The sequence below is a fragment of a genome, unplaced genomic scaffold (genome assembly GCF_019419815.1).
Source record: "Pyrus x bretschneideri cultivar Hongxiangsu unplaced genomic scaffold, Pyrus_bretschneideri_v1 Contig28, whole genome shotgun sequence".
NCBI classification, from domain to species: Eukaryota; Viridiplantae; Streptophyta; class Magnoliopsida; order Rosales; family Rosaceae; genus Pyrus; species Pyrus x bretschneideri.
The window spans coordinates 2,410,060-2,432,615 of NW_025999590.1; the positions used below are offsets into that span (position 1 = coordinate 2,410,060).

At 38.4% G+C, this 22,556-nt stretch overlaps 1 protein-coding gene and 1 pseudogene across 1 annotated transcript; both read left to right on the plus strand.

The window, feature by feature from the left end:
• Window positions 1-730: 730 nt before the first annotated feature.
• Window positions 731-13,556, plus strand: LOC108867437 (annotated as a pseudogene).
• A 4,693-nt stretch (window positions 13,557-18,249) lies between these two features.
• Window positions 18,250-22,252, plus strand: LOC103949671 (glutamate receptor 2.9). The gene is given in 6 exon segments (XM_048588566.1): window positions 18,250-18,648; window positions 19,033-20,378; window positions 20,454-20,766; window positions 20,905-21,311; window positions 21,545-21,983; window positions 21,986-22,252. Coding segments are annotated over 6 exon segments (2,904 nt in total). The 5' UTR covers window positions 18,250-18,371; the 3' UTR covers window positions 22,108-22,252.
• Window positions 22,253-22,556: the final 304 nt, after the last annotated feature.

Consider the following 22,556-nt stretch of genomic DNA (forward strand, 5'->3'; position numbering starts at 1 on the left):
AGTTACAAAGAATTAAACATATATATCATATCAGACCATACAATTATCGCTTGAATTATTCAAAGTTAGACCGACGATAGAAATAAGACAAATGATAAATCATAGAGTTCTTGGTGTCTAAAATTAGGTTGGACCGTCCAAGTGGAAGGTAAAAATGAATTACTCATAGAGGAAATTTATTCATTTTAAACCCTCCAAAACGGTAAGATATCAACACCTTATAACTTTTCTCGTCTAATCCACAAATGAAAAATCTTGCACCTCTACCATCAATTCTTTATTACTTAGATTTTATTATTTAGCCAATCAAATCCAATTCTAATCGTCAAAAGAGCCAAAAGTGTTCCACACTTCAAATTTTAGACACCGTGTTCCACCCCCATCAATTGGGAAATTCAAATTTTATATCTAATGAGCCAAATATTCACAACTTTAACAAGATACTTGTAGCTTAGCTGGTTAAAAAAATTCACCCATGCACTTATAACCATGTGTTCAAATTAATCTCTCTTTTGATACCACTTGTACTGAAAATGACTTGGCATTTGAATCATTGAATTGACAGCAGCAAAACTAAATACATATATAACATAAAATTTGTAGATTCTTCTTTTACTTCTATTTGTTATTCATAATTAATAATCTTTACCTTCCATCAAGTTCTATATAAACAAGATTCGGTTGTTACTTGATTCCATCAATTGCATATTAAGCTCGGAGAATGTCAAACATGACCATCAATGCTAGCTGCAACCCCATTTTCTCTCTCTTATTGTTCTTATTGCTTACGACTACTTTCCTGGCCTCAGCAAAACGCACTAAGACTAGCCCAGTTAATGTGGGTATGGTCGTTAACTCTGATACCAAATCTGGGCAGATGCTACTGAGCTGCATTAGCATGGCCGTCTCTGACTTCTATGCCTCTCAATCTGCCTACAAGACAAGGCTTGTTTTGCACAAAAGGAAATCACCTTTCGATTTTGTTGTCACAGCTTCTGCTGGTAATTTTCATCTTGTTTTTTTTTCTTATGAGTTGGTATTCTCCGTTGTCAAGGCTTGTTTTGCACAAAAGGAAATCGCCCTTCGATGTTGTTGTCACAGCTTCTGCTGGAAATCGCCTTTCAATGTTGTTGTCACAAAAGGAAACCTGCCTACAAGACAAGGCTTGTTTTGCATAACAATTAAGTTGGTGATTTAATTTTTTGTATACTGACTCCGATAGAGCTCTTAAGGTTCGAAACTACATCATATTTAATTCAATTCTCCGTTGTCATTTTCATCTTCAAATTAACAGCTTTAGACCTTATAAAGAATGCTAGAGTGCAAGCCATCATAGGACCCGAATCATCAACGCAGACCAACTTCGTAATCAGCCTTGGAGACAAAGCCCAAGTACCCATAATTTCATATTCAGCAACAAGCCTAACTCTTACTTCAATTCGGAGTGAATATTTTTTCAAAGCAACACTAAATGATTCATCCCAAGTGAAAGCCATAAGTGCCATCATTAAAGCTTTTGGTTGGATAGAAGTAGTGCTCATCTATGTTGACAATGCGTTTGGGGAAGGAGTAATTCCTTACCTTTCTGATGCTTTGCAAGAAGTTGATGCTCGAATCCCCTACCGCAGTGTCATTTCTCCAACTGCTACTGATGACCAAATTGCTACCGAGCTTTACAAATTGAAGGGAATGCAAACTCAGGTTTTCATTGTGCACATGTTGCCTGATCTTGCCTCTTGGATTTTTGCCAGTTGTAAAATCAAATAAAAACAGGTTGTTAATGGTTAAAACAAGCTCTCAGTTTCTTCCGGGTGTTTTTCAGCAACTACAAAGATCATTGCTTCCTCATGTGTTAGCCGAACGGAGATGAAAAGACAGCAGAGATGGAGTTGCTGTGTGGCAGCCGAAAGGTGGTTATTAAACCTTCATGTGCAATCATGTGTATGCACTATCAAAGTTGTCATGTGTTTGAACGGGTGTAACGTGTGGGACACCATCATTCATTTAGTATTGTTGGATTGTTTATTTTTTCGTTTGTAAAATAGGCCATTTGCTAAGCCTTAGAGCATGCATCCAAATCCATTCCCATTCATTTAATTTCAGCTTGTAAGCTTTAAGAGTTGTAAACTCTTCTAATATTTCAAAGTGTTTGTTATCACCAAGCTTGCTACTTCTTTCCTTTCTTTGTCCAATTTTATTGAGAGTGAAAGTGAGAGGTGTGATAGAGTTTGTAAACTTATCACCCACATATTTTGGTATTGAGTTAGCAAACTCTTGTGAATACCAACAATTGGTATCAGAGCCAGAATACCATTCTGGCAAGTGCAGTAGCTATGGCGTCCAATTTAGTGCAACTCCAGGTTCCCACATTGAAGAAAGAAAATTATGAAAGATGGTGCATCCAATTCAAAGCATTGTTTGGATCACAGGAGCTATGGGAAGTTGTCAGTAGTGGGTATGTTGTACCCACTGCCGAGCAAGAAGCTACATATACTGCAGAACAAAGGAACACTCTCAAGGACTTACGAAAGAAGGACCAGAAGGCACTGTATCTTCTATACCAGGGTCTAGATTCAACGTTCGAGAAGGTTGCAGAAGCAACAACGAGCAAGCAAGTATGGGACACACTCAGTACAATCTACAAAGGAGTAGATTGGGTCAAGAAAGTGAGATTACAGTCACTTAGAGCAGATTTTGAAACTGCTCACATGAATGAAGGAGAGAGCATCTCCGACTATCACTCAAGGCTCATTGTGATAGTAAATCAGATGAGGAGAAATGGCGAGAGACTCGATGAAGTACGAGTTGTGGAGAAGATACTCCGGTCACTCACATCTAAGTTTGAGCATATGGTGACTGCCATTGAGGAATCCAAGGATTTGGAGGTGATGAGCGCAGATGAGCTACTAGGATCCCTCTAGTTCACGAGCAACGCATTCAGAAGAATGCAAGCCCCACAACGCTAGAGCAAGCTTTGGAGTCAAAGTTGAATATTGACAAACCAAATAAAGGTCGTGGGCAGTGGAACTCATGTCGTGGGAGTTCATCTAACCGTAGCCGAGGACGAGCTCGAGGAAGAGGTCGAGGCTATGCACAAAATCGAGGTCAGTCTCAAGAGTGGAAATCTACTCGAGGAAAGGCGCATATCTAATGTCATAATTGCAAGCAATATGGACAGTATGCCAATGAATGTTCACATAAAAATGGCGAGCATGTCAACATGGCAGAATCAAGTGGAAATACTAATGAAGAACTTACAGTCTTGCTAGCACACCATGATTCCAGTAGCCAACAAGATGTTTGGTATTTGGACTCTGGTGCAAGCAATCACATGTGTGGAAAGAAGGAGTTTTTTGCCGAACTAAAAGATGGGGCCTATGGATCTGTAAGTCTTGGTGACTCCTCAAAGTTTCCAGTTGAAGGCAAAGGGAAGATCAAGATCATCCAGAAGGATGGTAAAGAAGAATACATCTCTGATACCTACTACATACCAGGTATGAAGAGCAACATTCTAAGCATTGGTCAACTGCTCCAGAAAGGGTACATTATACATATGGAGAATATGTTTCTCACTCTCAGGAATGCAAGCAAGGAGAAAACTTATTGCACGTGTTCAAATGTCAAAGAACCGAATGTTTCTGTTGAAGTTGAACACAAAGATTGGAAGTTGCAACATCGGTGTGATGGAAGATGAGTCATGGAAATGGCATCTTCGATTTGGCCATCTTCATTTCAATGGCCTAAAGTTGTTGTCAAGTGGAGGAATGGTTCGTGGTTTACCCCAAATTGAAGCCACACGCCAAGTATGTGAAGGTTGTGCGCTTGGCAAGCAAGCACGACTATCATTCCCTGTTGGTGATACATGGAGAGCAAGGGCACCACTGCAGTTGGTGCACACAGATATATGTGGTCCATTGGATCCCATGTCTTATGGAGGTAATAGGTATTTTATTACTTTCATTGATGATTTTAGTAGGAAGACTTGGGTTTACTTTCTCAAGGAGAAGTCGGCTGCCCTAAGAATCTTCAAGGAGTTCAAGGCACTCACAGAGGCTGAAAGCAACCACAAGCTTGTGGCTGTGAGATCAGATAGAGGTGGAGAGTACACCTCTAATGCTTTCCAAGCATACTGCAAGGAGCAAGGAATTAGGCATCAACTTACTGCTGCCTATACCCCACAGCAAAATGGGATAGCCGAAAGAAAGAATCGAACCATCCTTGACATGACAAGGTCCATGCTTAAGGAGAAGAATTTGCCAAAAGAGTTATGGGCAGAAGCTGTAGCTTGTTCGATTTATTTGTTGAATCGATGTCCAACAAAGAGTGTCAAGAGGATGACACCACAGGAGGCTTGGAGTGGATACAAGCCGAATGTTACACACCTAAGAATTTTTGGGTGTGTTGCATATGCTCAAGTTCCAGAAGCCAAGAGGAGGAAACTTGATGATAGAGGTGAGAAGTGTGTGTTTGTGGGCTATAGTGAAGAGTCCAAGGCGTACAAGCTCTACAACCCACTAACTGGCAAACTAGTGGTTAGTAGAGATGTCATCTTCAGTGAAGAAGAGGCATGGATGTGGAACAACAAAGAAGTCAGTAAAGAGAAGATCGTCTCCACTGATTTTGAAGAACCAGAAGTTGTACCACCTGTTGAGCAACAACCTGCTCAAACAATCACAACAACTCAGTGCACAGAATTGCAAGGAGTGGTCCTACATCTAGTGAGGAAAGCAGCTCCTCAACTCCAGTGAGGTTAAGGAGTCTCAGAGATTTATGGACAAGAAGAAGAAGAAACCAATTTTTTCTGCTTCTATGCAGACCATGAGCCTCTCTCATTCAATGAAGCTGTGGAAGAAAATTGTTGGAAAAAAGCCATGGAAGAAGAGATCCATGCCATCGAGAAGAATGACACTTGGGAGTTGACAAAGCTCCCACCAAATCAGAAGGCTATTGGTGTCAAGTGGGTTTACAAGATCAAACGCACTGCAGATGGGAGTGTGGATCGATACAAATCAAGGCTTGTAGCAAAGGGCTACAAACAGAAGTATGGAGTGGACTATGATGAAGTCTATGCTCCAGTTGCAAGACTTGACACGGTAAGATTACTAATCTCTCTTGCCGCTCAGCATAAATGGAAAATTTATCAATTAGATGTCAAGTCAGCCTTCCTTAATGGAGTTCTTGAGGAAGAAGTGTACGTGGAACAACCAGAAGGCTTCCAAGTACAGGGAAAAGAAGATAAGGTGTATCGTTTGAAGAAGGCTTTGTATGGCCTCAAGCAAGCACCACGAGCTTGGAACTCAAGGATTGACAACTACCTTCACCAAAATGGATTTCAGAAATGTCCATACGAGCATTCAGTTTACATGAAGAATGGTGCAAAAGGGGAGTTCTTAATTATTTGTCTCTATGTAGATGACTTGTTGTTTACAGGAAATAATGAAGCAATGTTCTGTGAGTTCAAGCAATCCATTTCAGTGAATTCGAGATGACTGACAATGGATTAATGTCATACTTTCTTGGCATAGAAGTGAAGCAAGGAAGTGATGGTATCTACATTTCTCAACAAAAGTACATGAGAGATATATTGGAGAAATTCAATATGGACAAGTGCAATATTGTCAACACTCCAGTTGCAACTGGATTGAAGCTGTCTAAGGAAGGAGAAGGTGAGTTTGTAAACTCAACCGTGTACAAAAGCTTGGTTGGAAGCCTAAGGTACCTTACAATCACAAGACCTGATATAGTTTATGGTGTTGGACTCGTGAGTCGATACATGGAAACACCAAGGAGTCTCATTGGCTGGCCGCCAAGAGAATTTTGAGGTACATAAGAGGTACTCTAAATATGGTCTGTTTTATAATTTTGGTGAAGATGCAAAATTATTTGGTTATTAGATAGTGATTGGGGAGGTGACCAAGATGAAAGGAAAAGCACAACTGGCTATGTGTTTTTTCTAGGATCAACAGCTTTCTCATGGACTTCAAAGAAGCAATCAATTGTTGCTTTGTCATCGTGTGAAGCCGAGTACGTTGTTGTAGCCTCAACCGTGTGTGAGGCAATTTGGTTAAGAAATCTGTTGAAGTCAGTGTGTCATCCACAAGTGGAATCGACTGTGATTCATGTGGATAACATCTCAGCTATCAAGCTTGCTAGGAATCCAGTCCAACATGGAAGGAGTAAGCACATCGATACCAGGTTCCATTTTTTGAGGGATCATGTGAAGCAAAAGACAATTGAGCTTGTCTATTGTCACACGAAGGAACAAGTGGCAGACATCTTCACTAAGCCACTGCCGGTTAAGCCATTCAAGTTGCTTCGTGAAATGCTAGGGATAAAGGCGTTTTAATTTGAGGAGGTGTGTTGGAAAGTCAAATAAAAACAGGTTGTTAATGGTTAAAACAAGCTGTCAGTTTCTTTCCAGGGTGTTTTTCAGCAACTACAAAGATCATTGTTTCCTCCATGTGTTAGCCGAAAGGAGATTGAAAGACAGCAGAGATGTGAGCTGCTGTGTGCAAGCCGAAAGGTGGTTATTACAACCTGCCATGATGCAATGCATGTGTATGCCAACTATCAAAGTTGCTGCATGTGTTTAAAGGTTAAGATGTGAATCAAAATTGTGTTATTGTTGTGTGATTTTTGTTTTGTTAAATATGACCTTGCTAAGCCTAGGGCTTTAGCTTGAATAGAGCTTTAAGAGTTGTGCTAATTCAAATTAAAATACTCTGTGTTTTATTGCTCTCGGTGATAGAGCTCTGCACATTTGAAAAAACCTTTTTCTTCATTGCCTTGTGTTCGAACATTCCTCCTAAAATATAATTCAAAACAATTAATTCTAAAATCTGTAATCAGTGGTTGGGATAAAAACTTTGTCCCAAATACAAATGAGCTTGAAAGTTTAAGAGTTAGATGGAAGAGGAAATTCCAACATGACAATCCAACTGTGCATGATGTCAAACTCAATGTTTTCGGATTCTGGGCCTATGATGCTGCTTGGGCGCTGGCCATGGCTGTTGAGAAAGTTGGGGCTAACAAGTTCAGCTTCCAGAAGAAGAACTCTACTCGGAATTCTAGTACTACCGCTCTAGAAGGATTTGGTATCTCGCAAAATGGTCCTCAACTTGTCCAAGCATTACTAGCTACAAGTTTCAAAGGCCTTTTAGGAGATTTCAGTCTTCTTAACGGCGAACTGCAACCATCAACTTTTCAGATAGTTAATGTCCTTGGAAAAGGGGAAAATTGGTTGGATATTGGACACCTCAAAATGGACTTTCAATTCCACAAAGAAAAGCAAATATCCTACACCTAATGTTGTTGGTCTCCGATCAATTATATGGCCTGGAGACACCACATCTGCTCCAAAGGGTTGGCAGATTCCTACCAGTGAACAGAAACGGCTGAAAATTATAGTCCTGGTAAACACAGGGTTTTCTGAATTTTTAATTGTAACACATGACCCTAGGACTAAGAAAACCACTATAAATGGTGGATACTGCATAGACGTCTTGGAAGCTGTAATATAAGTGTTACCATACGATGTACCTTACGATCTTCATCCCTATGCAACGTCTAATGGTGAGGCTGCTGGCAGTTATGATGACTTGGGTTAAGACATATTCTAAGCTATTTTTCCTAATCTAAAGATTCTAAACAAAATCACATTTCTTTACTAACAGTGGCATTTTTTATTGATAGAAATATGATGCTGCAGTACGAGATATAACCATCAGAGGAAACAGGTCCTCATATGTTGATTTTACATTGCCATTCACAGAATCTGGGGTGTCCACGATTGTGCCAATCATAGATAACAACAGTAAGAATGCATGGGTGTTCTTGAAGCCCTTGACATGGGACCTTTGGATAACAAGCGCTTGTTCTTTTGTATTCATTGGTTTTGTTGTCTGGGTCCTTGAGCATCGGGTTAATGAAGACTTTCGTGGCCCTTGCAATCACCAAATTGGCACAATCTTTTGGTACTCCTTCTCAACCATGGTTTTTGCACACGGTAAGTTCTTGGTAGTGGTGGTACTCTATATCTTAGTGCAAACAGCTAACTGAAACAATTTTTTTTCTCTTCAAAGTAGCTCAACATTTTCCATGCCTTCCATTATAAATATGCCTGAAAAAGTAAATCCCAAATTGTACAGTGTGTTTTATACTTATAATTCCACAATGTACTACTAACTATATTGTTCGTTCCTTTTGCACCAGGGGAGCGATTAGTGAGCAACTTGGCTAGATTAGTGGTGATCATATGGTGCTTTGTTGTCCTCATTCTAGTTCAAAGTTACACTGCAAGTTTATCATCTCTTTTAACAGTTCAACAACTCCAACCAACTGTTACTGATGAAAACTTCCTCTTAAACAACGGGCATAATGTTGGCTATCAAATAGGTTCTTTTGTTTACAAGATTATGAGAGAGATGGGATTTCGGGATGAAAATCTTAAGACCTATAACTCTGCAGAAGAGTTGAACCAGCTTTTTCGCAATGGTAGCAGAAAAAATGGTATTTCTGCAGCTTTCGATGAACAACCCTACATGAAAGTTTTTCTTGCAACATACTGCTCAAAATATATTTCAATGGACCCAACATTTAAAGCCAATGGTTTTGCCTTTGTAAGTTAACCTGCTTACCAATAGATTTTGTCTCTATGATGATCTCCCATATATATATATATATATATATATATATATATATATTCAAACATTTTTTTCCTTTGATTTTGTAATTTTCAGGTGTTCCCAAAAGGTTCACCTCTTAGTCGTGATGTTTCGAGGGCAATCTTAAATGTCACCTAGGGAGACCAGATGAAAGCGATTGAGAGCCAGTGGTTCAAGAAACAAGCAAGCTGTGCAGACCCCAACAGTCTGATATCTTCCAATAGTCTCAGCCTTGAAAGCTTTTGGGGCCTCTTTCTCATTTCTGTCGGTGTTTCAATAGTGGCTCTGCTCATATTTGCTGCCATGTCTTTGTCTGGAGAACTCGAGGATATGTCGATACAACTAAACCAGCTTGGTCCAGAAGCCTCATTGTGGAGTAGAATTCGAGTCATATTAGGAAAATACGACGAATGGGACTCTAAGTGGTTTACTTTTCGTAATAATGGACTGGAACGTCCAGTAATCAATCATGCATGATCCTGTGATTCAACCAGCGATTTGAAGATTTGGATCCTAGGTATTAATTTTGTATCAATGTCAACTTGATCTAATCAAATTTAAATTATGATGTGCTCCAAGGCTATGTTTGGATCACTACTTATGGGATCGCTAATCGTTTAAAGTTGATGAACTCATCGGTCAAAATTTCTATGCAAGGTGTATCAGGTGTACAAATTTATGTTCCTAAGAAAAACAGAGATATGCAAGTGGTTGATTGCCCTGATATTTAGGGTCTTCCTCTTCAACTCGTTGCGTTCCGAGTCACTTTGAGTAATTTAGAGTAGAAATATCGCTTGTATTAGAAAAGAAAAGAAAACATCGTGCTTATTGGCATATTGGCATCAAATAGGTTTTTAACCCAAGTTTTTAATAACGGATAGAACATCTTACCTTGTATATTTCTTTCTCTCTTGCATAATCATGTCAACTCCATGTTTATGAAAAAATAAAAATCCTAGCCCCAACAGCCCCATCTAAGAACCGCCGCCACCAGGCATGAGGGGGTAGGCTGCCGCAAATATCTTAGACGTGAACTTTATGAATCAAAGCTAATTGTGTAGCTTCAAAAAGGAGGAAGAGCCTTCAGGTATAGAATTGGATGATTCGTACGTAATATCACCTTAGCGATTTACCAGCGACGCTTCAAGTTGATCTATATATCAAATACATGTTGAGCACATCACTATTTCAACAATATTCAACATATTTAGTTATGAATTGATGTCATTGGCAGCCTTGATCTCCTACCCAACAATTTCTCGGAAACTAGGTTTTGCCTTGAGCTACAATATATCTTCTGGAATCTCATTTTAGATGAAGTCATCATTTCTTACTATATTTCTGAATGCTTGACATAGTCATATCTACATAAACAACTTTAGGAAAATTATTCACTTCATTCCCACATAGGGGTGGATTATTTTGCCAAATTTCCGTGACAACTGAATTGTCAACCATAACATACCGACTTTGTGCCAATCAGTAATGGTACAGTATTGGTAATAAATACTATTACCACGGTATTACCGTACCGTACCAAAAATATAATTATATATATATATATATTAACACATATTTATAATATATATTTATATATTTATAATATTCAAATAATTTGAAAAGAAAACTCTACTTATATTAGTATTGTTATTGGTGACTTTGATCTCTTGAGTTGGTGGAAATCAAACACAAAAGAATTTCCAATTCTTTCACAAATAGCCAAGGATATCTTTGCAATCCTCACTTCTACCTTAGCTAGTGAAAATGCATTTAGCCTAGGGAGGAGAGTTGTGGACCCTTTTAGGGCATCCTTGATTCCTAAAATTATAGAGACACTGGTGTGTAATAGTGATTAGCTTATGGCGGATGAAGTAAACTTCTATAAAAAACCAACGAAATATATGCTTCAATTTTATAAGGAAATGGAAAAAGTGGAAACAAGTAAGATGTGCTTTAATTTTTTTAGTAAATTTGTTATTAAATGGTTTTTAACTTTAATTCTTCCTAGTACTAATATGTTTTCTTTGTTTGTAATGTAGGCTTGACACAAGCTCAATCTTCTACAAGTTCAATGCCTCCTCCAAAAGCTTCGACATTTCAAGCTTGAAGAATTAATCAATGAATTTTACTTTTTGAAGTTTAGTTCCAATTTTCATTTGGTTTGAAACTTTAACTTCTATTTGGATTGTTAACTTCTATTTGTTTTGGTTCCTAAGTTCTATTTGGATTGTAAGCTTAATTTTCATCATGAATCTTGATGCATTATTTGAGTTATTGGGTGCGTGAATTGTGAATGATGAATAATAGATGAATTTAGGCTACAATGTATGAGATAAAGGTACCCAAAAAAAAAAAGTTTTGCCCTTGAATTGGGTTAAAAAATAAAAACAATTTTTGTCAAAACAAAGTGGCAATTACCATTGCCATACCATGCCAACTGAACTTCGGTATACCAAAAGTTTGGTACGGTAATGGTAATAGATTTTGTCAAACCGAAAGTTTGGTATAGTAATTGGTTCGAGGGTTTTGGTATGTTATCCGTACCGAACCCACCCCTATTTCCACATGTTCTTAGATTTGTTTCTTCCTTCTTCATTTTTATTTGTATACCTTAACTTTTGCTTATACCTATTTTATTTTTTTTAACAAACGGTATCATCTACACTAAGGGGAGGGGAGTGGGCTAAACCTCACAATTGGCTAGCAATAATGTGTTCAAATTCATCTTTGACGAAAATCGAACATAAGACCTCTCACTTACAAATGAAGATAAATACCACTAGACCGTACTACTACAAAAGTGGCTTATTGTGTCAGAGACTTATGGCGGTTTTATATAATGTACTGTCAGATAAGACATTTTCGACAACCTGTTTAAATGTCGGATAACAAAGCAGTACTATCGCTTATAACTGACAGGATTTGCTTTTTGTTTTTTTAATATTTTTAAACTTGCGTCGAATAGCTTAATGTCGGCATTACTGTAGCTTATAACCACCAGGACTTGCTTTTCGTTTTTAAATATTTTCAAACTTGGCAGTACTATCGCTTACAACCCACATAACTTGCCTTTGGTTTTTTTTTTTTTTTTTCACACTTGCGTCGGATAGCGTAATGTCAAATTTGGCCACAAAGTCCGTCCCACTCCTTGCTATCATGGGAAGAGACTTTGAGGAGAATTTATTGATAAACAAGAAAAATACAATATGTCAGGGGGGACATAAAGCCAAGCCCAGACTATTAAAGAATTCATAACAACAATTGAAAACCTCTTTTAGCAAAACCTATAACAAGGAAGCTTAGAAAGGTTTTGAGAATAAGCAGCTGCAGCAAAAGGAGGGCATGAATCCTACCAATGGACACCGAGGTGATCAACACTATAATTGGCCAAATAATCAGCAACTTGATTACCCTCTCTAAAAATATGAGAAATCTAAACCTGCATGGAAAATGGTAAAACTCGACAGTTATGCCAACTGACCAAAAGCTTCCATGGGATATATGTCAAGGAAGGTGAAGATGAACAACCAGTGAGGAGTCACATTCAATCCATAAGGAATGCCAACCTTTATCCTAAGCTAAAGATACAGCATGAATAACAGCATGTAGTTCGGCATCCAAAGAAGAGGCCAAGCCTATTGAACCCACAAAACAACCAAGAGAATTACCCATAAAATCTCGAAAGATACCACCAAATGCAGCCACACCAGGGGAACCTCTTGCAGCACCATCAGTATTCACTTTGATCCAAGACTGAAAAGGCGGGCACCACAACACCTCAATAATTTTTGGAGCCTTAGCAGGACATCCACGTACACCAATAGAATGAAGAATGCAAAGCTCTTCCACAGAATTCTTCATATAGCCGGAATTGAAAGAATCAATTTCAAGGAGTTGACATTTAATAGACCTTACAACATAATTGATGGAAACAACCTTCACATGAAAACGAACAGTGTTGCGACTTGCGAGTAGGCCAAATAGAATAAAGACCAACTCGAATCATAACCCACCAAAGCAATTGCACTTGGGTACCAAAACCTTGTTGTAAAGGATAATGGAAAAAGCTAAAAATATCTTGAAATAAATATTGAACTTTGAATAATTCCAAAACAGAAGACCAAATTTTACGTGCAAAAGAGCACTCAAAGAAAATATGTGAAGCAGTTTCCATACCTTCACAACAAAAGAGCACATAGATGCTATAGAAAATATGTGCAAGTTTTTTTTTTTTTTTTTAAGTACAAACAATATTCTACAATAATCTACACTAAGGGGAGTAGGAGAAAGGTTTGAAACCGAAACGCAATGGTTTGACAAGGAAGACCCAAACCACCAAGGTTGTCCACCACTTGAATAGTTAATTATCCAAAACCCTCAATTTAATTGACATAAACTTTTTGTAAACCTAACAATGGAATATATCTTGTACTATTGTAAAAATAAAAAATAAAAAAAATTGTATAATTATTCGTTGAATTATGATAGCACCAGATATACACGCATTCATAATTAATTTACATAATTTAGTGCTTATGTTGTTAGTTATGTGGAGTGTTTAAATTGTTGTTATGTTTTACTTACTCTTTTTTGGGTGATGGCTTTGGCGCCTTGCAGTTGGGATCTCTTCCCTTTTTAGAGCAAATCCACCCCAAGCCAAATTGCCCAGCACCCTGTCCAAATAGCAGCCCGGCACCCTGTCCAAACCCTCCAGCCCGTGAAACAGCCTGGCACCCAGCCCATGCCAGGCAGCAGGTCAGCCCATTTCGGACAGACCCAGAAGCCGGTCCATTTCCCTGGCGCGTGCACAACACTCGCGACTGGGCGCGAGTGGCCGACAGCGCTGTAGCGCGTAGGCCCCGCGTTTCAGCGCAAGTGGGTTCGAACGGGTGAGGGCCACGTGGCCCTCCTCAGAGTCGTTGGATTTCTAACGGCTAGTTTTTGTAGGCCGTTGGATTTCCAACGGTAAAAAAAATTAAAATTTGACTTTTAAAATGGACCGTCCGATCACATATTAACGGTCCACCTTTTTTCACCAAAAATTAAAAAAAAAAAAAAGGCCCAACGGTCAGAATTTTGACCGTTGGCCACGTGGCAGCTGATTGGCTGTTGGATTTGATTATTTTTCAAATCCAACGGTCCAGATTAATTACAACATTAAAATTTATTAAAAATTAATTAAAAATTGTGAAATTTTTTTTAAAAAATACAGAAAAATTTTAAAAAAATAATTTTTTTTCTATAAATACCAAACCCTCATCTTCCACCTTACACCACATTTCAATATTTTCTACACTTTCTACATTTGAATATTTTGTACACTTTAAGAGAAAAAAATGACTTCGTGGAAGCTCAGTGAAGATGTTACGTTGTGTGAATATTGGGTTCGCACTACTCATGACCCGATTATGGGTAATGAGATGGATAAGCGAGAAATGTGGAGTAAAATTACGAAATCGTTTTGCGATGTACATGGAAAAGATGTCAGATCTAGTCAAGGTCTTCAAGGTCGTTGGAAAAAACTCAACGCATCCTTTACTTGTTGGAAAAACGCCCTCTCTCATGCTTCTGGTAATCTGCGTAGTGGGACAAGTTTAGCGGATGGGGTAACAATATTTTTATTTATTTATATGCATTCCACCCACATTAATATTTTAATTAATTTAATTTCTTATGTAATTTCTATGTAATATGCATTCCACGCCTATCAATATTTTAATTTATTTATTTGTGTTACACCCACATCAATATTTTAATTTATTTAATTTCTTATGTAATTTCTATGTAATTTCTTATGTAATTTATATGCATTACACATCCATCAATATTTTAATTTATTTATTTATGTTACACCCGTATTTTTTAATACTATCTTATCCCATATTTTTATAGACACTACAAGCACAAGCATTCTACAATGCAAAGAACCATAACAAATCATTCAACAAATGGGAATGTTGGCAAATTGTCAAAGATTGCCCTAGATACAAAATTGTGGCAACCGGTCCAGAAGTTGTCATGCACGGTATGGGTCTACACAGTTCACCAGAAGCAGACACAGCCGAACAAGAAGCCAACACATTTGAAGACACGGAAGGGACGCCTAAACAAGTGCCAGAGACCCAACCGACTCGTCAATCCCTCAGGCCTCAAGGTAAAAAGGCATCAAAGAAAAAAGGTAGTTCTTCCAAAAATGACTACACTAAATATATGGAGGAACTTACTCGTCAAGGTGAACTGAACATGGCATGGGAAAAGGCTAAAGATGAGGAAAAAGCTACTGCTATGGCAGCAATAATAACAGCTACTGAGGCTCGTGATGCGGCGGCTGAGAGACAAAGAGAAATAGTTAATCGAGAGAACGAGATGATTAGAGAAGCACTTCATCAAGAGAATGAGATGCTTAGAGAAGAAATGATGGCTCAAACAAATCGTGACACTATGAACAAGTCTCTAGTAGGACTGTCTCCGAATTTAAAATATTTTTGGACATCAGAAAAAAGAGATGTCGTGCGAATGAGGCGTGCAAAAGATGCCGAAACAAGTCAAGAGGGTTCCCGCTACAGAAATCCTAGCAACCAAGATCCTAGCACCACGTATCCTAACTCCACAGACTTTGTATAATTTCGCATTTATTTGTACTACTTTATTTAATTTCTTATGTAATTTCTTATTTATTTTTAGAACTTTATTTAATTTGTTATGTAATTTCTTATTTACTTTTAGAACTTTATTTAATTTTTTTATGTAATTTCTTATTTACTTTTAGAACTTTATTTAATTTGTTATGTAATTTCATATTTACTTTTAGAACTTTATTTAATTTCTTATGTAATTTTTGTACTTTATTTAAATATTTGAATAAGATTACATAAACTCACCAAATAAACATTTAAAAAAAAACACCAAATAAAATTACATAACCTCACCATTTAAACTTAAAAAAAAATAAACACACTAAATAAGATTACTTAAAAAACAATACACCTTATTCTTCAACCACAAGCCTTATTTTAATTATCTTCGCCTTCGTGCAATCTCCACTGATGGTCAATCAAGTCATTCTGGCGGGTTATGTGCCAGTATGGCTCTTGCAATGAAGTGTACCGTTGAACGATCAATTCATTGTAACGTCTATCCCGTTCCAACGGCTCGTGTTGCACGGGATCTTCGGTCCGGTCATGAGCATAGTAGATTTGTGTTCTTGAGTTGTTCATCGGATCCGGCTCGTATTCATCGACGACATCATAATCATACTCGTCTTCAACAATCATGTTGTGGAGAATAATACACGTCATCATGATGGATCGAAGAGCCTCGACATCAAACATTCTAGCTGCAGCCCTGACAATGGCCCAACGAGCTTGCAGGATACCAAAACAACGCTCGACATCCTTCCTACACCCTTCTTGACACTTTGCGAAGTGTTTCTCTTTTTCATTTTGCGGATGTGACACTGTTTTGACAAATGTTGACCACCTTGGGTAAATACCATCTGCAAGGTAGTATGGTCCCTCGTATTTATTACCATTAACCCAATATGTGCATCTCGGCCCATTTCCTTGTAGCAGTTCATCAAACACTGGAGATTGAGCAAGGACATTTAGGTCATTCTAAGCTCCTGGAACACCAAAAAAAGCATGTCAAATTCATGTATCAAAAGAAGCCACCGCTACCAAAATGATGCTTTTGGCTCCTTTTCTGTCGCCATAAACTCCTTGCCACGCACTTGGACAGTTTTTCCATGTCCAGTGCATGCAGTCAATGCTTCCAATCATGCCAGGGAAGCCTCGCATCTCACCCTTCCTCAGAAGCCTTCGCATGTCCCTTGGCGTGGGTTGCAGAAGGTACTCATTGGTGTAGAGGGCTTCAATTGCAGAGCAAAACCGCATCAGGGACTCCAGAACTGTTGTTTTTCCCATCCTTGCGATCTCATCCACTTGATCTGCAGATGCTCCATATGCAAACATTCGCAAGGCAGCCGTAATTTTTTGCTCAGGAAGAAGACCTAGAACATGAAAAGCATCCTCTTTTTGCACAAAATATGGATCATGGTTGCAAACATCACTCATGATTTTATCAAACAAACTTCGTTGCATTCTAAAACGACGTCTAAAAACATGATCAGGGAAAACGCTGTTGGGAATAAAATAATCTTCCAAGAGATCTTTACCTCGTCTTTCCCTTCTTCTATTGATGTTTGCCGCATGTCTGGGTTGGGCTATCTGACCCATAGCTTCCATGATACGGCGGGAATGTGAGGCCCTCCGCCTTCTATGGTGATCATCCTCATCCTCCTCCATTGCGAATGCCTCATCTCCACCTCCACCTTGGTCAAGATTGACCAATTCTTCCTGTTGTGCCAACAACCTTTTCTGCTGCTCTTGTAACTGTTTATACGATCTCCTTGAAGAAGACATTGTAAGAACTCAAGATTTGAAAACGATAAAGAAGAATTCTGAGCTAAAAAAAAGGATTGAGTTTAGTGTGAAGATGGATGTAGGGATGTAGGGTTTATATGGACAAAAAAAAGAGAAGATGAGGTTCTGGACAATGCCACGTGGCACTACGTGATTGGTTGAAAATCTTATCGAAATCTTGGCTAAATTATTGTAAATAGGAAGTGACACGTGGCGTGTCGGGATTGGTTGAAAATCTTATCAGAAATTTATCTACAAAATAGTACGTTCGGATAATGACACGTGGCGTGACAAGATTGGTTAAAAATCTTATCGAAATCTTGCCTAAATTATTATAAACAGGAAGTGACACGTGGGTTGTTGGGATTGGTTGAAAATCTTAGCGGAAATCTATTCAAAAAATAGTACGTTCGGATAATGACACGTGGCGTGACGAGATTGTTTAAAAATCCTATCCGAAATTAAAACTTTTTTTTTATTTTATAAAAAAATTATTTAATATTTTAAATAGACTGGGTGCCAGCGCATTTTGTAGGGTGGAGATCGTTTGTGCCAGCGCATTTTTAGACTGGGTGCCAGCACATTTTTTTGGGGGTGGAGATGCTTTAACCTATTACTGTTCATTAATGGCTATTACTGTTCACTGAAATGAATAAATAGGCTGAATATTAGCGCAAAGTTTTAGGAGTGGAGTTGCTCTAAGACTCCTCTCGCTTGATAGTTGTTGCTCATTTTTTTGTTTTATTGCATTCTCATTTGCCAAAGATTGGGCAGATCATTTTGTCAAGATATTATCTTTTATTTCATTTGTCAGTACGACACTCACTATTATAGTATTATGCAGTATTACTAATTCATGTCATCAATTTTAAGTCACTGCACGGAATTCGAAAGTGACCATTCCATTTCCACCACACACTAGGTGAGCAAATATCTGTACTAATTTTTTTTTTCCACATGCAAATATAAACGCGTCTTTGATTTGTCAAAGCTACACTTGGACAATGTAATGAGACAAATAATACCTTTGAATTTTCAACTTTTAGAGACATCCACCACTATTGACAATCTGACATTGACTCGCTGAATGAGGACAGCAAACTTAAATGCATTTTTTTGGAGATGCTCATAGCATGAAATTACATGCTATCACAGCCAATGGATTTGGAGTGTTGGATGCTCCTTGTACTTGTATTAATTTATGTAATAGTCTATATAAACGTAGACTCCATTTTCTTGAAGTCATGAATTGCAAAGCTTGAAAAGCTTCCCAAAAAAAATTTCCAACATGGCCAAGAAAGCTAGCTGCAGAAGCTACCTTTTTGCTTCGTTCTTCTTGTTCTTATTTTCTAAGACTACTTTCCTGGCCATGTCGCAAAACAATAAGACTACCCCATTTCATGTGGGTCTGGTTCTTGACTTTGATGCCTGGTATGGGAAGATGCAGCTGAGCTGCATCGAAATCGCCCTATCCGATTTCTATGCCTCTAACTCTAACTACAAAACCAGGCTTGTTCTGCACAAAAGGAACTCCCCTTTAGATGTTGTTGTCACAGCTTCTGCAGGTAATTCTATCTCTTTTATCTGTGTTCATGTTTTGTTTTTGCTCCTTCCAATTAATCCCCCTCTGTTGAGAGCCTTTCATAATAGTTTTAAATGATTTTGGTGCTTATCTAGTTATTGTTCATTGATTTTGATTTAGACACTCACATTCTAGCATTAACCCATTTATGTACTCAATTAGTTTTGAAAGTATAAATCTCATGTCAGGGGAATAATAGCCTTGCAAAATAGTTTAAGAAATCTTGGGCATCTCATGTTCATTGTCAATGAGTTTTGAGTTGGACGGTCACATTCTAACAAGTACCCGTGAAGTTTTGAATACTCAATCGGAGCGTGAATCCCACGTCGGGGAGATTGATTTAACATTTTCTTGTTTGAATGAACAGCTCTAGACCTGATAAAGAATGTTCAAGTGCAAGCAATCATAGGGCCTGCATCATCAATGCAGGCCAACTTCCTAATCAACCTTGGACAGAAAGCCCAAGTCCCCATAATCTCTTACTCAGCAACAAGCCCATCTCTCACTTCAATCAGAAGTACATATTTCATAAGAGCCGCACAAAATGATTCATCCCAAGTGAAAGCCATTAGTGCTATCATCCAAGCATTTGGCTGGAGGGAAGTTGTGCCTATCTACGTCCAAAACGAGTATGGGGAAGGAGTCATACCTTACCTCTCTGATGCCTTGCAAGAAGTTGATGCTCGAATCCCCTACCGGACTGTCATTTCTCCAAATGCTACTGATGACCAAATTGCTACTGAGCTTTACAAGTTAAAGGGAATGCAAACTCAGGTCTTCATCGTGCACATGTTACCATCTCTCGGTTTGCGAATTTTCAACAAGGCAAAAGAGATCGGCATGATGAAGGCAGGGTATGCTTGGATAATGACTGATGGGATGACCAACAGGTTTAGTTCCATAAATTCCTCTGGCGTAGAAAATATGCAAGGGGTTTTGGGTATAAAAACTTATTACCCAAATTCAAAAGGGCTTGAGAGTTTTCGAGTTAGATGGAAGGGGAAATTTCAACAAGACAATCCAACTGTCCAGGACGTTAAACTGAATGTGTTCGGATTGTGGGCGTATGATGTTGCTTGGGCACTGGCCATGGCTGCTGAGAAAGTTGGGGCTAAAAACTTCAGCTTCGGAAAGAAGAATACTTCCGGAAACTCTAGTAATACTGATCTGGAAAGATTTGGGGTCTCACAAAATGGTCCTCAGCTTGTCAAAGAACTATCAGGTACAAATTTTAAAGGCCTTTCAGGAGATTTCAATCTTTTCAATGGCCAATTACAATCATCAACTTTTGAGATCGTTAATGTGATTGGAAGTGGGGAAAAACGAATTGGATTTTGGACACCCCGAAATGGTCTTCAAAGAAACTTAAATTTGAAAAAAACAAGCAAATATTCTACTTCCAATGCTAGTCTTGGATCTATTATATGGCCTGGAGACACCACATCTGCTCCAAAGGGTTGGCAGATTCCTACACCTGACACTAAGCTGCGAATTCTAGTCCCGGTCAGGCAAGGGTTTTTGGAATTTGTAAATGTCACACATGATCCTAGAACCAACAAAACCACGGTCAATGGTGGATATTGCATAAGCATCTTCGAATCTGTAATAAAATTGCTACCCTACGCTGTTCCTTATGAGCTTATTCCCTATGCAAGGCCTAATGGTTCGACTGCTGGCAATTACAATGACTTGGTCAATGAAGTGTATCTCAAGGTAAGAGTCTTTTCTCCCTAATCTAACAAACTTATCTGATTTCGTAGCTGACATGGTAACATTTTTTCTTGATAGAACTATGACGCGGCAGTGGGGGATATCACCATTAGAGCAAACAGATCCTTATATGTGGACTTCACATTGCCATACACAGAATCTGGTGTGTCCATGATTGTGCCTATCAAAGACAACAAAAACAAGAATGCTTGGGTGTTCTTGAAGCCCTTGACATGGGACCTTTGGGTAACGAGCGGTTGTTTTTTCATATTCATTGGTTTCGTTGTTTGGGTTCTTGAACATCGGATCAACGAAGACTTTCGGGGGCCTCCACATCACCAAATCGGTACAAGTTTTTGGTTCTCATTCTCAACCATGGTTTTCGCACACAGTAAGTTCGCTCATCTTAATTTACTCTCCATAGAAACTAAGCAAATTTAATGCTTTCCATTGTAAGGTATCCCTCAAACTTATAACATCCATGACTCATAGTTCTCCATTTCTTTGTCTTTTGAAATTTTCGTTACAGGGGAGCGAGTAGTGAGCAACTTGGCTCGATTTGTGGTGATAATCTGGTGCTTTGTGGTCCTCATCCTGACCCAAAGTTACACTGCAAGTTTGACATCTCTGTTAACAGTTCAACAGCTCCAACCAACTGTTACTGATGTTAACTTGCTCCTCAAGAATAGGGACTCTGTTGCCTACCTATCAGGTTCTTTCGTTCTTGGGATTCTGAAACAACTAGGCTTTCCAGATGACAGACTTGTGACCTATGATACCCCTGAAGAGTTGCATAAACTTTTTCAAAACGGGAGTAATAAACATGGCATCTCGGCAGCTTTCGACGAGACACCCTATATGAAACTATTTCTTGCAAAGTATTGCTCAAAATACACCTTGGTTGAGCCGACATTTAAAGCTGATGGTTTTGCCTTTGTAAGTTCACCTACTTTCGCTCCTTTGTCTCTATCATGTTCAAATGTCTGTTTTCTCATGTCATGTGGGATTATTTTGTGTCCTTTCAATTGAGAGTGTGAGTTTCGAGTCGGAGGATTAAAGTGTTGCATAAGTTTAATTATCCTTGGCTTATACTTAACTCCTCGAGAAGAATTACTATAAATATTTTCCTAATACCGTCTTTTGACACTTTCACTTTGTGACTTGTGTAGGTCTTCCCAAATGGTTCGCCTCTTGCTCGTGACGTTTCCAGGGCAATCTTAAGCGTGACCGAGGGAAACAAAACGAAAGAGATTGAGAAGATGTTGTTCCACAATCAGTCAAGTTGTGCAGACCCTAACAGCGTTGTCTCTCCCAACAGTCTCAGCCTCGAGAGCTTTTGGGGCCTCTTTCTCATAGCCGGTGTTGCTTCAACATTAGCTCTGCTCATATTTGCTGCCATGTTCTTGTACGAACACAAGGGCATCTTCTCGCAACTCAATCCAGAAGCCTCATTGTGGAGAAAATTTTGTGTCATGCTAAGAATTTACGACAAAAAGGACTTAAATTCGTTTACTTTTAAGAAGGGTGAACTGAAAGGTAACACCATCTTCCCGCCAAGTCCATCTGTCTACTCAAACGACACTGAATCGCGCAATGTTTTCGAGGAACAGATAGAACACCGTCTACTGAGCATGGTGGTTTCAGTCACAGTGATTGTTCGCCAACTGGAAGAGAGATGGAATCAGCCATTGAAATTACTGAGAGGCCAAGACCTTACGAGATTGCCCGATAGGATTTTTACCATTTGTAAAAGTATGAATAAAAACATTTTAAAATCCTTGCAAGACAATAAAGTAGTTGTAATAAGAATGCTCATGCAAGGTTGTTAATTTCCACGAAGATTATTTAAAATAATTTATATTAAAATTAAATCTTAATTAATTATCTAAAACAAAGTTTTAGAAAAAATTGATTTTGCAATTTAAAATAATAAAAACGAATATGAATAAAAATAATTAAATAAATCAGCAAAAGGAAAACAATTTTCAAAAATCAAGTTGTAAAAGCATATGGTTTACCGTCATCTTAACAATCCTACGTAATTCTCTCAATTACTTATGGCTTATACATGCATATTTTGAAGGTTAAGTTTTCCTAAAGTATGCTCTACTTGGACCCCAAGCTAACTTATACATGAATATTTTGAAGGTTAGGTTTTTCTAAAGTATGCTCTACTCAGGT